The sequence below is a fragment of the Epinephelus fuscoguttatus genome, linkage group LG3, assembly GCF_011397635.1.
Source record: "Epinephelus fuscoguttatus linkage group LG3, E.fuscoguttatus.final_Chr_v1".
NCBI classification, from domain to species: domain Eukaryota; kingdom Metazoa; phylum Chordata; class Actinopteri; order Perciformes; family Serranidae; genus Epinephelus; species Epinephelus fuscoguttatus.
This window is the reverse complement of record NC_064754.1, coordinates 4,624,089-4,638,205: the sequence shown is the minus strand read 5'-3', so window position 1 is coordinate 4,638,205 and position 14,117 is coordinate 4,624,089. Positions and strand designations below refer to the sequence as shown.

The 14,117-nt window shown below is 45.4% G+C and overlaps 1 protein-coding gene across 2 annotated transcripts; it reads left to right on the top strand.

Moving 5' to 3' along the window:
- Positions 1-4,260: 4,260 nt before the first annotated feature.
- Positions 4,261-11,639, top strand: dla (deltaA). Of its 2 annotated transcripts, XM_049571005.1 has the most exons (12): positions 4,261-4,556; positions 5,304-5,571; positions 5,713-6,015; positions 6,302-6,362; positions 6,462-6,719; positions 7,666-7,726; positions 7,832-7,962; positions 8,737-8,906; positions 9,184-9,400; positions 9,564-10,344; positions 10,445-10,553; positions 10,654-11,639. In XM_049571005.1, the coding sequence occupies exons 2-12, from the start codon at positions 5,503-5,505 to the stop codon at positions 10,657-10,659; spliced, it is 2,166 nt and encodes a 721-aa protein (XP_049426962.1). In that variant the 5' UTR covers positions 4,261-4,556; positions 5,304-5,502; the 3' UTR covers positions 10,660-11,639. The 2 variants fall into 2 exon arrangements, with proteins under 2 accessions (XP_049426962.1, XP_049426961.1); XM_049571004.1 differs by lacking the exon at positions 4,261-4,556 and having other exon boundaries at positions 4,930-5,571.
- The last annotated feature ends 2,478 nt before the right edge of the window (positions 11,640-14,117 follow it).

Sequence of the window (14,117 nt, the reverse complement as noted above, 5' to 3'; positions counted from 1 at the left end):
ATCAGGTTTCTGACACAGCCAGTTGGTGCTGATTTGCCCCATCCTCTAACTCTGGCAGCAGCAAGCACTGACTTCACCAATGCACCAAGCCATTCCACTTCACATGAGCTTCTGTGCAGCAAATCGTCTGTGGTTTGAACGGGTCCTTCAGAGCTGAAGTATAGTCAAGCTTCACCTCCAGGGCACTGATTATCAAATTTGTCTGCTTTATCACTAAAAGTTAATGTTTTTTCTGGGGCATTTTCTTTTGCCTGGCCATTTTACTGACAGTGCTCACCTCACCAAAAGCAAATATCCCACCAAAACAAGTTCACCTGGACACTATTTTACAACAGCATCATCACTGCATCCCACACTTGGCTGCCCAAGAAGACTGTAATTGGTGTAAAGACACAATATGATATTTGTGTAATATTATTTTACAAAAATTTTATGGATAGTGTCCTCTTTTAAGGCACTTTTCTAAATGTTAAATAGATTAAGAAGACATTTTAACAACTGCTGTGACACTCGTGGAGCTCACCATGACTTTATTTGCTTTTTTAAATCTCCCATAGAGTATCCCTATAATATCCCAGCAATATTCTCAGAGGAACCTGAATACCCAGCCTGCATTTGTACCTCATTAAAAGTATAATAAGCCTATAAAGCACCACATTTATGAAGTGGTGTGTTGATGTTTGTTTAACCCTTTAGCTCGTCCTCATTATAACAGGTTGATCTCCCATCACCACCAACTTGAGTATTTGTTTTGGGTAAACGTGTCGCGCGCAGTATCAGTTGTTGAAATATCGATTTTATTCATAGGGACCTGCATATGTTGCGGTGCGTCACCCCGGGGTGCGCGGCAGATGTGTTTTCATAAACATTGGCACGCGACTGGCCACGTACAGCTCCCTCTTTACCTCCCCCTTAGGTCCCCAGTGTCTCTGCGCACACACACACACACACACACACACACACACACCACCCCCCTCCTTTCTCACACACACTTATAACGCACACACACACACACACACTTGCAGGCAGGCGCGTCTCTGGGCCCCCCACGTAATTACTGCGGCACTCTTCCCATAAACTTAAGCTCAGCACGTCTCCAGTAACAGCTACGTATGCAAATGAGACAGCAGCCCGGACCGGGAGCCTGGATGAGCCGTGGGAAGCCGTGGGGAGCCTCGCGGAGCCCTGGAGAGCCCTGGGGAGCCGCGGATCTGGCCTGTGGCCCCCTCTTCCAGCAGCTGGCCACAGTAATCTGATCTGGACACAAAGGAGCCTGTTGATCTCTGCGTTATAGCAGGTAAACAGGCGAACCAGACAGGAGAAGACTAAATAATGTGTCTCGATAAAGAACGTCACATCGCGGCAAAAAATATCATATAAGAAAGTAAATTCAAATTGAATTAGGTACAGCAAAGCATCCATAAACTCATCATACAGTAGCATAGAGTAGTTTAAATTTTCCATGTGAATATTACAGCAATTTTTCATCACGTTTAAGACTGTTTGTTGTGCGTAAGCATCACTGAAGACTCGGCGGAGGCGTGCGTAAAAGCATCTCGTGAGAAAGTGCTGATTCAAAACCTGCCATTTCCTTGAGGCTTTTAGTAGCCTACATTTTAGCACGAGTGGCCTCTATAAGACACCCCCCTTCCTCCACCTCCTCCTTCTCCTCCTCCTCCTCCTCCTCCTCCTCCTCCTCTCAACCCTGGCAGTTTTGGTCTGGTGCCTTGGCCCTCCTGCATCATTCAGGGAATGGAACCACCAACCCTGGCACCACAGGCTGGACTCACTGGAAGCTTTCACTGCGGGTGGAGATGTGTCAATATTTCCTACACAGATGAGGTATCAGTGTTAAAAAAAATCAATTGATCATCACATTAACACCCTCCCTCCTCCCCTTCCCCAATCGCCGCTTCATATGATCGATATCGTGTGATGCGCGCCGTGTTTACGTTCCCACGAGTGACCATGTGGTGTCTCCTCTTCGGGGACCAAAAAGGAAAAAAAACCTCCTGGCTTCCCCCTCGCCATATGGCCCCGGAGGGCCCATACCGTTACAGGTCCTTTAACATGCTTCCAGTTGAGTGTAGACGGAGCCCGGTGGACAGAGGCGCATAGAGACGTGCGCTTCAGGCCGGAGGAGGGAAGGAGGGAGGGAGGGAAGCAGGGAAATAAACGTCGTTTTCTGGATGTGGAGGGGGGGTGGTTAGTGGCAGATGGCTTGTAAGGGTCTGTCCGCGTCTGAAGGCGTGTCGTGGTCCTTCACTGAAGACCCCCTTCCTCCCTCCCTCCTGCATTCACAATCAATGGAAATTAAAGCGCAGAGAATGGATGAATAGTCAGACCCCGAGTCACCCTTTTTTGTTTGGCGCAGCTACTGGTGGGCAGGAGTTAAACTACAGCAGCCCCCTACAGTAGCACTTTAGTTAAACAGTCAGAGCTCAGCCAGCAGCATCTTGGCCTGGAGAAAATGGGGACAGAAAATATACTGTAGGGACAAATGTGTCCAGAGCGGGCGATTTATATTGTAGTTTTACAGGTTCAGCTCCTGGTTGAGATCTCTCAGCTCTGGCTTTGTTTAGTTTCTTGTTCAGATTCAGATGCCTTTTTAATCAAACTCTTTGTTTTTTGTGGTCAAGTGCACAACAACTGCAATCTGTACTGATAGTGCATCAAAAGCTGTTTATGAGTCACATCAGACTGGCAAAGGACTGAGGTTCAGTTAATTCCAGGGAAACACTTCTTAATCTCAATTTAGTTTTAGTTTCCCTTGTTTTTACTCCAGTTTGCAGAGTTTTAAACACAATTTTAGCCTCATAGTTCAAGTGGATTAACACCAACTCTATTGGAGGCTGTGCAGCTCCTTGGGATTTTACTTTCTGTTAAAAGTGCAGTTTATTTTAAAGGTTCAGAGCAGCGCCAAGCTGAGATTTAGATACTTTGTGGAAGTTGTAAAAACTGCCTCCCTTAAAGACTAAAGAAGTCCCTTCTCTCTCTGAGAGAAAATTGACCTAATTGATTTTTTTGTCTCTATCTGAGGTTAATTGCGATGGTCACGGTTCAGCCGGCGTTTGGTTTGAAAAATAGCCCGGTGTGAAAGGAGAGATGGACAGGTTTATTAATGGAGGAGGACTTTGTTTGGTTGTTGCTGCCATTGATTAGAGGTAATAAGTAACTACGGAGGCATCAGCCATGTTTTGTGACATCAGAAGTGAAGGTTATTTGGAAGAGAAAGGGAAAGCATGTCACTTTTTGGGGGGGTGTTGGGGGGAAGAGGGGTGGACCGCCTCCCCCTGACAGCCGCGGTGTGGAAGACGGATCACAGCAGCAGGTAACGGACACCGGAGAGAAAAGCAGCAGTCGTGACGTGCATATCTGAACACAGTGACGCAATGTACGTGCACGGTTTGGTTGCCCCGCGCGTGCAGCTTGCATATAGGCCCGATTATACAGCAGAAAAATCACACTTCTAATGAACGACCTAATTAAGAAACAACCCCCACCTCCTGCTCCTTATTCACACGCGCGTGCGCATGCATGTGCGCACACCACCTTCACACAGAGACAAATAAGACTTAAATAGTGTTGTTTCCCACGTGCTACACCAGATTTAAAGAGGAGAAGAAGAAAAAGCAAATGTATGTGATATTTGTCCGGTTATGTTTGTTTGATGTGAAGTGAAAAGTGTGTGTGTGGAGGGAAGGGGAGAGTGCATTGTGTATGGGACGTGTGGGCGCGCGCTCAGCCAAGGGAGGCGCGCGCACGCTGTTATTGAGGGGAGAGCAGGTGCTGGCCGAATTACCATACAGCTGAGGGGGGAGAGAGGGAGAAAGAGCAAACTTATTCCTTCACCACACACACAATAACAAAAGTTCCCCCTCATGTTGGCCACGCGAGCGACTCCGGTGCGCGCGCGTCCGCTTTGCACGCACGTACACACATGCGTTTTTTTTTTCTTCTTTTTAATCTTAGCCCGGAGAATGAGAAGAAGGGGAGAGCAAAATGGAAAAGCAGGAGTCCAGCCCCTCAAGTCGTTTACCTCACCACACAGCTCTGCCAAGGAATGTTTTCTTTAGTCTTTTGAGTCGATTCAAAGCATCAAATTCTTCCCACAACCAGAAATACCAAAATTTAGAGGGTGTGTATGCAGGGAAGGAAAGAGGGAGGAAGAGAGGAAGGAGGAGGAGGAGGGGTGTAAACAATTAACTGAGTCAGGGTTTGACCAAGAAACATTTTTTCCTCCTTTTTGAGAACTTTTGAATCAACTTCAAGCAGTTTTTTGGGGGGTTTGTTTTTGGCACTTTACCCAAAACGTCTTAAGACGCCTAAAAACAAAGAGGTTTGTCCAGTGAGACAACAGCTGGAGGGACCAGTGCAACCACATGTCAATAACATCCTGTCAGAAGGAAACCTGGCGTGTGTAGGTTGTTCCAAACTCTTTACATTTTGGTTTAGCGCTACTTCTTGAATCTACAGATGTTCCTGATTTGACTGGAACATTATTTTTGATTTAGAAGAAACTGCGATCTACAAACAACCACAAAAGTAAACAAAAGGTCAGTTTATCTCCTCCTAATCTTGTAAAAAAAAAATGGGGTCAGTTTCTCTGAGGATGCCTCTGAATTAATTAGCAATTTATGCACGGTTTTGTTAACATTAAAAAGGTATAGTCTGATTGTTTTATCCATGTTCTTCAACAGGTTATCTGACAGTCTTTCCCTCCGCCTTTAGGACTCACTTCATTTTTTAATGTTTCACTTCTTATTTGGTCGAAATACTTTCACACGTCTCCATTTTGAGCTCAGATATTAACGCTGCATGTGCTGCACTGCTGCAGGGGTAATAAGGAGGCTGTTGGGGTACTTGCATGGGATCCCATTGTGGAGAGCCGGGCCAGATTGGGAGGTGAAGTCGGGGAGAAGGAGGAGGGGGTCCATTTGCATGTTATTACCATAGCATGTGTCAGGCCGTATATAACAGGCTGCAGGCGGCCTTGGCTAGAGACAGACGCACAGTTCAGAGTGAGGAAAGACATTGGGAGGAAGAAGGAAGCATGTTGGACCAGTGACAAATCTGTCCTTGGGTTAGACCAAGACCTTCACACAAAAAGCTACTTCCTAAAATTTGTCACTTTCTCAACAAAACAAAAAAACAAACAAGGAACCCATCTTTTTTTCTCTCTTTACGCACTGGATTAACGCTTTATAACGGAACTGGAGGACTTCTCTGTTTTTAAAATTCCGCTACGCGCACTCGCACAAGTTCACACATCTTGTTTTGTGATTTTATTTTTCATTTTTAAGGTTTGGGATTTATCCTTTTTTGTTCCTCGGGACATGAATGAGAGCGGCGTGGCTGACAGCGGCAGCAGTTGATGAGAAAACCCCGTGAGGCGACAGAAACGTGCTCAATGCATCTTCCTCAGAGGGATTGAACAGGAGGAGGCACCCTGAGGACAAGCCGAGCCCCAAGACTTTTTATTTTATTTATTTATTATTTATTATGTATTTATTTAATATGGGGCGCGTCATCCTGCTGACTCTTGCCGTCATGTCCATGTTGCTGTGCCAGGTAAGATACTGAATCTCTATTTTTTCCTAACAATGAACCACCACCACCACCACCACCACCCCCCCTCCCACCACAACACACACTCATACAAGCAGTACTGTGTGTGTACAGCTAATGATAATAAGCTGCTTTCCTCCGCAGGGGTTTTGTTCGGGAGTTTTTGAGCTGAAGTTGCAGGAGTTCCTAAACAAGAAGGGAGTACAGGGCAACAAAAACTGCTGTAAGGGAGGTCTGACTTCGTCTTTCCAGCAGCAGTGCGAATGTAAAACCTTCTTCAGGATCTGTCTCAAGCACTACCAGCCCAATGCCTCCCCGGAGCCTCCGTGCACCTATGGCGGCGCTGTGACGCCCGTGCTCGGTTCCAACTCGTTCCAGGTCCCCGATGTCATCCCGGAGAGTTCATTCACAAACCCCATCAGGATTAACTTCGGTTTCACGTGGCCGGTAAGTACAGCGATTCATATCCGTTTCAGTACAGTAGAAGTGAAGGCGGCGAAATCGCGCCATTTTTGGGTAAATCCGTGCGTAAAAACGCGCTGCGGCACGAGTTCTGACCACAACGTCAGGGCCGAGAGCGCACAAAGTTTACAGGTATTTAGTTTCACCATATCAGGTTAGCAGTTTGCATTCAGCACAGTGAGTGTATGGCACAATCGCCTCGGGCCTTTGCTTGATGTTATCGCCACATCTCCGCTGGCCACCTGTCTCATGAAGCCATTTGTCTTCCCAGGGGACCTTCTCGCTGATCATTGAGGCATTACACACCGACTCCAAAGACGACCTCTCCACAGGTAGGAAATAAACACCCTTCCCTTTCTTCATTTTGATCACATTCACGCACTTTCTCAACCATTAACCCTTCACCGTCTGCCTCCACATGTGCACTGCAGAGAATCCAGACCGCGTTATCAGCACCATGACCACCCAGAGGCACCTGACGGTGGGAGAGGAGTGGTCCCAGGACCTGCATACCGTCGGCTGGACGGAGCTGAAGTACTCGTACCGCTTCGTGTGCGATGAGCACTACTACGGGGACGGCTGCTCGGTGTTCTGCCGGCCGAGAGACGACGCCTTCGGCCACTTCACCTGTGGAGAGCGCGGGGAGATTGTGTGCGACGCCGGGTGGAAGGGACAGTACTGCACTGAACGTGAGTAACAAAACTTTCTTTTGGTAATAGGAGCATCTGCACTCGTGTGTGTGAGGTGCTGGAAACTTTGAGGAATTATCCTAACATATATTTTTGGACACAATAATTTAGGAAATAAAATTGGAGATAAAACATCACAAAGTTGCTTTAAACTTATTATCAAGAGATTACAAAATGAGGTTTTATTTGTTGTAAGCATAGAAAATATATAAATAGTTAATTTCTACATTGGGTCTGTAATCAGATCCTCCGAGTGCCGTTAGAAGGCAACTTGTGCGTAAACACCACACGCACCCCCTCCTCCTCCCTCACACGCACACACACACACGACCACTTGATTTATTCTAAGGAAAGTTTTTGGGAATAATCTCACGCGTGCCATAAATTTACATGCTACCTTCCGATTCGTTACTCTCGGAGTGGGCCGGGCGCTGATTGGCCGAGGCGGGGGAGGTATTGTTTGAAGTGGGCAGCTGCCGGCAGAGAGGAGACAATGGAGCAGCTGTCGCGCACTGGCAACACACTCGCCAGCTGTCCACTCTTATCTGCCCCAATCCGAGACATTAAGGGGAGTGTGTGTGTGTGTGTGTGTGTGTGTGTGTGTGTGTGTGTGTGCGCACAGAATGAATAAAAGAGTTTTGACCCGCAGCGAAGAAGAAAAAAAGAGGGTGGTGGGGTGGGTTGAGGGGGTTTGTGTGTGAGTGTGTGTACACTCTCTGTGGCACACACACATTCACACACTCCCTCCTTTGTCTCAGCACTATGTTAAGCAGAAAATTCTTCCACGGTGATAAGGAGAGTTTAAGGTAATGGCTGATGAGTTTAGGAGCCCCCTCCTTTCCTCCATTTTAATGACTTTGTTGAGATTTAGGAACAAACAATGAACCTGTATCTGAGTTGTTTTTGCCTCAGTGTGTCTAAGAAGTTTCTTTCTCTCCCTGTACAGCAATCTGCCTGCCAGGCTGTGATGAAGAGCACGGCTTCTGCGAGAAACCCGGAGAGTGCAAGTAAGTTTTTCTCCACCGGTTCACTGGGGCATTAATTAATTAGTGGGACACATGAGGTAATGTGAGTGGACTGACCGGTGTTCCCTCCTAATTGGACAACAACAGGTGCAGAGTGGGATTCAAAGGCCGCTACTGCGATGAGTGCATTCGTTATCCAGGCTGCCTCCACGGGACCTGCCAGCAGCCCTGGCAGTGCAACTGTCAGGAGGGCTGGGGGGGACTCTTCTGCAACCAAGGTGAGGAGAGAGTGTGGTGAGAGTTAATGAGTGATGAGGGAAGACAGGGAGGAAAGGAACCAGAGAGCACTGATAGGGTGGTTTTCTGGTTGGTAGACGTCTATGTGTTGGGGTACAAAAACTGAAAAGTTGGGTTTTAAAATGGATTTCTAGACATTTAGATGACATGAAACTCTTTGTTCTGAAGCATTATTTCAATGAGAAGCAGGCCCTGATTACATTTGGAAGAATATTCATCAAAATGCTGTTTAAACTGAAGTTACACATCCAAAAAAGTCACTTGTAACCACATTTTCTCCTGGATGCTTCAATGTCGGCAAATTGCCAAATCAGTGTTTCTGGGTTTACCTCAACTGTAAATCCCCATGCTTACTGGGAAGAGAGAGATAGGGAATAGAAAGTGGAAAAAGTGATCTTGAGGTCAAGCTTTGCAAATTCAGCACACGATCTTTGCTGTATGCCATCTCTCCGTTCCTTAATCACTGAAAGCTGTTTGGTGAAGTTTAAAAGTCTGAGTTGGGAGAGAAGCAAAATAAGACGTCACGATAGCAACAAAACAGACATCAACACTGCGGTAAAGAAACAACAACACAGCAGCAGTTGTTCCGGGATGAACAGCGAGAACAGGAGGCCGGGCGCAGGACACAAAAAACCACTGGAAAAAGAGAAAGAGTCGAGTGTGCTGGAGGACAAAAAGACATTCTGTCGCTGCTGCTGTTGTCCTGCCATGTGTTGTGCTGTGGCTAATCCACATGTGCTGCTGTGTCTTTCCAGATCTCAACTACTGCACTCACCACAAGCCCTGCATGAATGGAGCCACTTGTAGCAACACTGGTCAGGGCAGCTACACCTGTTCCTGCAAGCCTGGCTTCACTGGGGCCAGCTGTGAGATCCAGGTCAACGAATGCGCTGGAAACCCCTGTCGCAACGGAGGAAGCTGCACTGTGAGTGCTGTTTGGTCTTCTTGAATTAACTTGGAATGAGAATGGGGACATCCTGTGAAGTGTGTGGCTGAATGCCACCTGGCATCTTTATCACATGCCTCTATCTCTTCTCTTCCGTCTGCTTTTACACACCCTTGACTTTAAACCAGAGAGGATGTAAACACTGTAAAACAATCAAACAGATGCAGCATATTGAGATTCAGAAGGGTTCAGTTTGTAGTAGCTGCAGTTGCAAGACAGATCTGGATGTCAAGCCTGTTCTATTTTTTCCCCGCAGGATTTGGAAAACACATATACCTGCACTTGCCCTCACGGTTTCTATGGCAACAACTGCGAGCTGAGTGCCATGACGTGTGCTGATGGGCCGTGCTCCAACGGTGGCCGCTGTGCTGACAACCCTGACGGAGGCTACTTCTGCCAGTGCCCCACAGGATACGCAGGGTTCAACTGCGAGAAGAAGATTGACCACTGCACCTCCAGCCCCTGCTCCAACGGTAAGAGTGATGGGTCCAATCAGCTGTAAGCCTGTAGTATCTGTCTTTACTCTTGGAGATGTGTAGATTGATTCAGTGTGTCTTGAATGCCAAACACCACCTTGGGTTTGTCCGTCCAATGCTCGGATCAAACATTCACACCACTCCTTATCTCTGCTCTCAGGCGCACACTGTGTGGATCTCGTCAACTCGTACCTGTGTCAGTGTCCAGATGGTTTCACTGGCATGAACTGTGACCACACTGGGGACGAGTGTTCGATGTACCCATGCCAAAACGGCGGGACGTGCCAGGAAGGTCCTGATGGTTACACCTGCACCTGCCCACCGGGATACACCGGCCGCAACTGCAGCTCACCCATCAGCCGTTGTGAACACAACCCTTGCCACAACGGCGCCACCTGCCACGAGAGAAACAGCCGCTACGTCTGCGCGTGTGTTCCTGGCTACGGTGGCAGAAACTGCCAGTTCTTGCTCCCAGAGCACGCTGCCATCCGTGGGTCAGAGGTGCCCTGGATGGCAGTGGGGTCCGGCGTGGCCCTAGTGCTGCTGCTGCTGGCAGGATGCGCTGTACTTGTTGGATTTTTCCGATCAAAAGTCCAGCGTGGCGGTCAAGTAGAGACCGTCGGCGAGGGAGAGACAATAAATAATCTGACTAACAACTGTCACCGCAGTGACAGAGACCTGGCGGTCAGCGTGATGCCGACACCAGGCGTCAAAAATATCAACAAGAAGATGGACTTCTGCAGCAGTGATCCTGATGAAGGATCTTCACCAGGGAGGAGCAGCTACAAGAGCCGCCATCCGCCCGCAGACTACAACCTCGTACATGAGGTCAACTACGAGCAGGCGGCTAAAGAGGCTATGCTGGAGGCGGCCTGCGAAGAAAAGTGCCAATCCCTGGACTCATTTGAGTTTGAGGAGAAACGCAGCAAACGTTTAAAATGGTAAATATCTGACACTGATATGCTGAATCTCTTAAACAAAGTATAGCATCGAGGCTGTCAGGATGAAAAAACTAACAACATTTTTCTTTCTACCCCAAAGCGATGCATCAGAAAAGAAAGCCCCAGAAATGTCTGCATGTGCGGACACCAAGTACAAATCTGTGTTTGTGATGTCAGAGGAAAAGGACGAATGTATAATTGCAACTGAGGTGAGTTTTGTATGTTGTTACTTTTCAGTGTAAAAAGACTTCTTCTGTGATCATCTGGCCAACAAACACTAATGTTGTTCGTCTCTTGGTGTCTCTACAGGTGTAACGAGCCACCAATGGGCTGCCCGTTGCTCATTTGCTCTATGGGAGAGTTTTTATACTCCTTCAGATGCTGCTCTAACCCTAGGGGGAGGTGTCCCGCCTTGAGACTGCTGCTGATACTGAGACGTTTAACTGATATTCAGAGTGAGCTGGTTCTCTACTGGAAAATAAGCGCAGGCAGCGGCGGCCTGTGGGATAAGAACTGGCGGGGTAAAAATAAAAAGTTTACGGTTGAAAGTAAACTGCCACTTAGCTTTCTGTTCTGCCTTTTATTGGGGAGTGGGGGTAAAAAGAAAAAAGAAATATAAATGGACACTGTCTCGTGGCGACAACGTGCGACGCTACGATTTTTGTTTTTGCAACATTTGCACCCAGGCCTTTTCTCTAACCCACACGCCGTTGCTGAGCGCAGGAACTGCATCAAACGGTGGATGTTTGGCCATACTGGCCTGTTCTTCATGAGGCTGTTCACATGGGCTGTGCACCCATCACTACACCTGTGAAGACTGTATGTATACTTGATCACTGTGTTAACTGAAGTGCGTTTTCTTCCCCAAGCCCTCCAAACCATTTATGACATAGTATTGTTCATTTCTTTTGCTTCTTTTTGGGACATGAAAACTTTGTCTTAATTGAAAAAAAAAAACTGTTGCTTTTTGATACAGATTGTCCTTTTGTAAAATAAAGAAAGAAAAAAAAACAAGAAAAAAGTTATGATTTAAAATTATGATTTAATTTAAGTTAATTTAATGATTTTGTGTTATTTTTATTTTGTATTGTATATTTGTGATGTTTGTTATGATTATTTAAGTTGGCTTTTTTTAATGATGATATTTGCAAAGGCACTTCAGGTCAATGGGACTTTTTTTTAAGAAAATGTTATTTAAGAGGGATTGTACTGTACAAATTGTTATGTTACTGTCTCCTTTACCGTTTTTGAATGAAGGAATTAGCCAAGACTATTTTTCCAAATAAATATTGCTAAACGTGAAATTTTAATTGCGTCCCACTTTTGTTTTGTCCATCTGCAAGCACTCTGAAAAACACTTCTTTAGGGGTCTGTGAGCAAAGTTAATCAGTAACATCTGTTGTCTTCCCCTGGCGACCCCATAGTGGGCTTTTCTATGCCGACACTGTTGGCTACTGCCAGAAGTTGAAAGTGTCTCCCTGGAGACGGGAGAGGGGGCCTATTCATAAAAAACAATGTCCCTACGCTAGATTTACCACTCCTATTTCTCCTCCTAAAGAACAAGTCAGGTAATTCATGGCTCTAAAATTCAGATCAATGTAGAGTAACGCCTACTGGACATCCAACACTTTGGGTTTTGGTTTTCCAGCCTTCCTGTTTCCAGCAAAAAATAACTTTAGCTGCTTTCCCCCTCCTTTATCTGAAGCTTTTTCTTTCTCACTGCAGTAAAGTTTTGTCACATCTAAACACAGCCATCATTTAAGAGTGAAACTTTAAATTCACCAGCTTACATTTGGATTTTTTCACAATCACCTCTTTAAATTCCCCTCAGTTTTCTTTCTTAATTGCCCCACAAAGACGCTGATTGTATTTAGACACAAATAACTGTAAATCATCAGCCCGGTAGAGTTGGCCTCTGAAGGGGTTTATAACCCCGCGGCATTATGGGAACAGACTTCAGCAGACAATGATGGAATTGACAATGGGGCACACAAAAGGCCACCCTTGGGAGAGCCTGCGTGTCCCTCGGCATGCTGGGAGAAAGAGAGTAACAGGAACAGATGTTGTTGAGTAACAGATGCCTTCTGGCCAGAGTTCAGCCACGACCAGCCAGACCTTCAAAGGCCCGAGCTGCAGGGTTAAAAAAAAAAAAAAAAAAAGATTATCTACGGACTTCAAGAAAAGACAGCTTTTACACTGTCTTCATGATAAATTTGTTGGGATTTTGAGGAATGGCAGAGATAAGAGAACACCTAAGAGGACTTTTGTGTCGAGTGATGAACACAAACAAAGAAACTACAGTATGGCTGCAGGAGCACTCAGAGCATTCAAGCAGCAATCTGAGGAATAAAAGGAAACTTATTTTTCACATTTGAAAGAAAACACAATGAGAATTTCGCACTTTTTAAGGGTCGAAACACTGTGGTGGAAAATTCACATAATGGGAGTGAAGTGAAGATGTTAATGTTTCATTAAAAAAACCACAGCCAGAGCTGCATCGTTCAGATCTATTTCATACAAGGGCCACAACAAGGTACTGACAAAGGCTGCAAGTTAACAATTATTTTCTCTGTTAGTCAGCAAGAAAATAGTGAAAAGTTTCCATCCTAATTAAATAATTAATTCGCTTTTGTCCAACCACCAGCCCCAAGATATTTAGTTTACGATCAAACATTTTAAATCTATAATCAGTATATCACATACAGTACAGTCAGTCAGCACATCCCCAGTTTGGAGAAGCAGGCTGGAGTCGGTCGGGGGCAACAACAAAATGTATCTTAGCCACCGAAAAAAGCCCCACCAAAAAAAAGTTTCAGTTCCCCTTCTATGCTCTCATCAAACCCACCAGACTCCACTGAGAAAAACGGTAATTTTGGCTTGTTGAATATGGGACCCGCTGGTCTACGGCTGCTTTCATCAGTTAAATAGTTTGAGTTATTGCGTGACTTTGGTGAATCTAAACTAATTCTTTTAAACGCCAAAGTCACACCATCATGCAAACAAACGAACTGATTAAGGCTGCAGTGGACCAGCAGCTCCTGTGTTCAGAAATGTTAAATCTTTGTTTTTCTCAATGGAGTCTGGCTTTGAACAGAGTAATATAACAGCTTCATTTTCCTGTTGGAATCACTGTCTGACAGAAATGTAAAGCAGTGACAATACTCTCAATATAGCATACACTTAAACTGATAGTTTTTTAAGTGCCTAAAATACATGTTGGTGCTGACCCCTCCATGGCAGCACATTGCTTAGCTTCCATGTCGGACTCCAGCCTGCTTCTCCAAACTGGGTGTGTGCCAACTGACATGTAGAGTTCGTAATATACGGTCTGTGGATAGTAGCCTCATACAACCCCACTGCAAAAAATCTGAACTATCTCTTTAAAAATACACAAAAGATTTTTGTGCTCAAACCTTATTAAAAAAAACAAGATAATAACCCACCAAAATATTGTAAAATAACTGCGGGTCTTAATGAGTAATTCATAAAAATATGAGAATAAGCTTTTAACAAAAACTGTGACATCAGAGAGTTTTAAGAAACTTCTAATATGTACATTTATCACCACCTGTGAACCAAGTCTGGTATTTTAAGTACAATTTTTAGGTACTTGTACTTTACTTGGGCACTTTTAATGCTACTTAGTACTTATACCTTTTTTCTGAGGCAAATTTTGTACTTTTTACTTCACAGCAATTATCTGACATCTACAGTCACTAGTTAGTTGAATGTTTTACTTACAAAATAGGAGCAGCTTTTAAAACATTGTCACT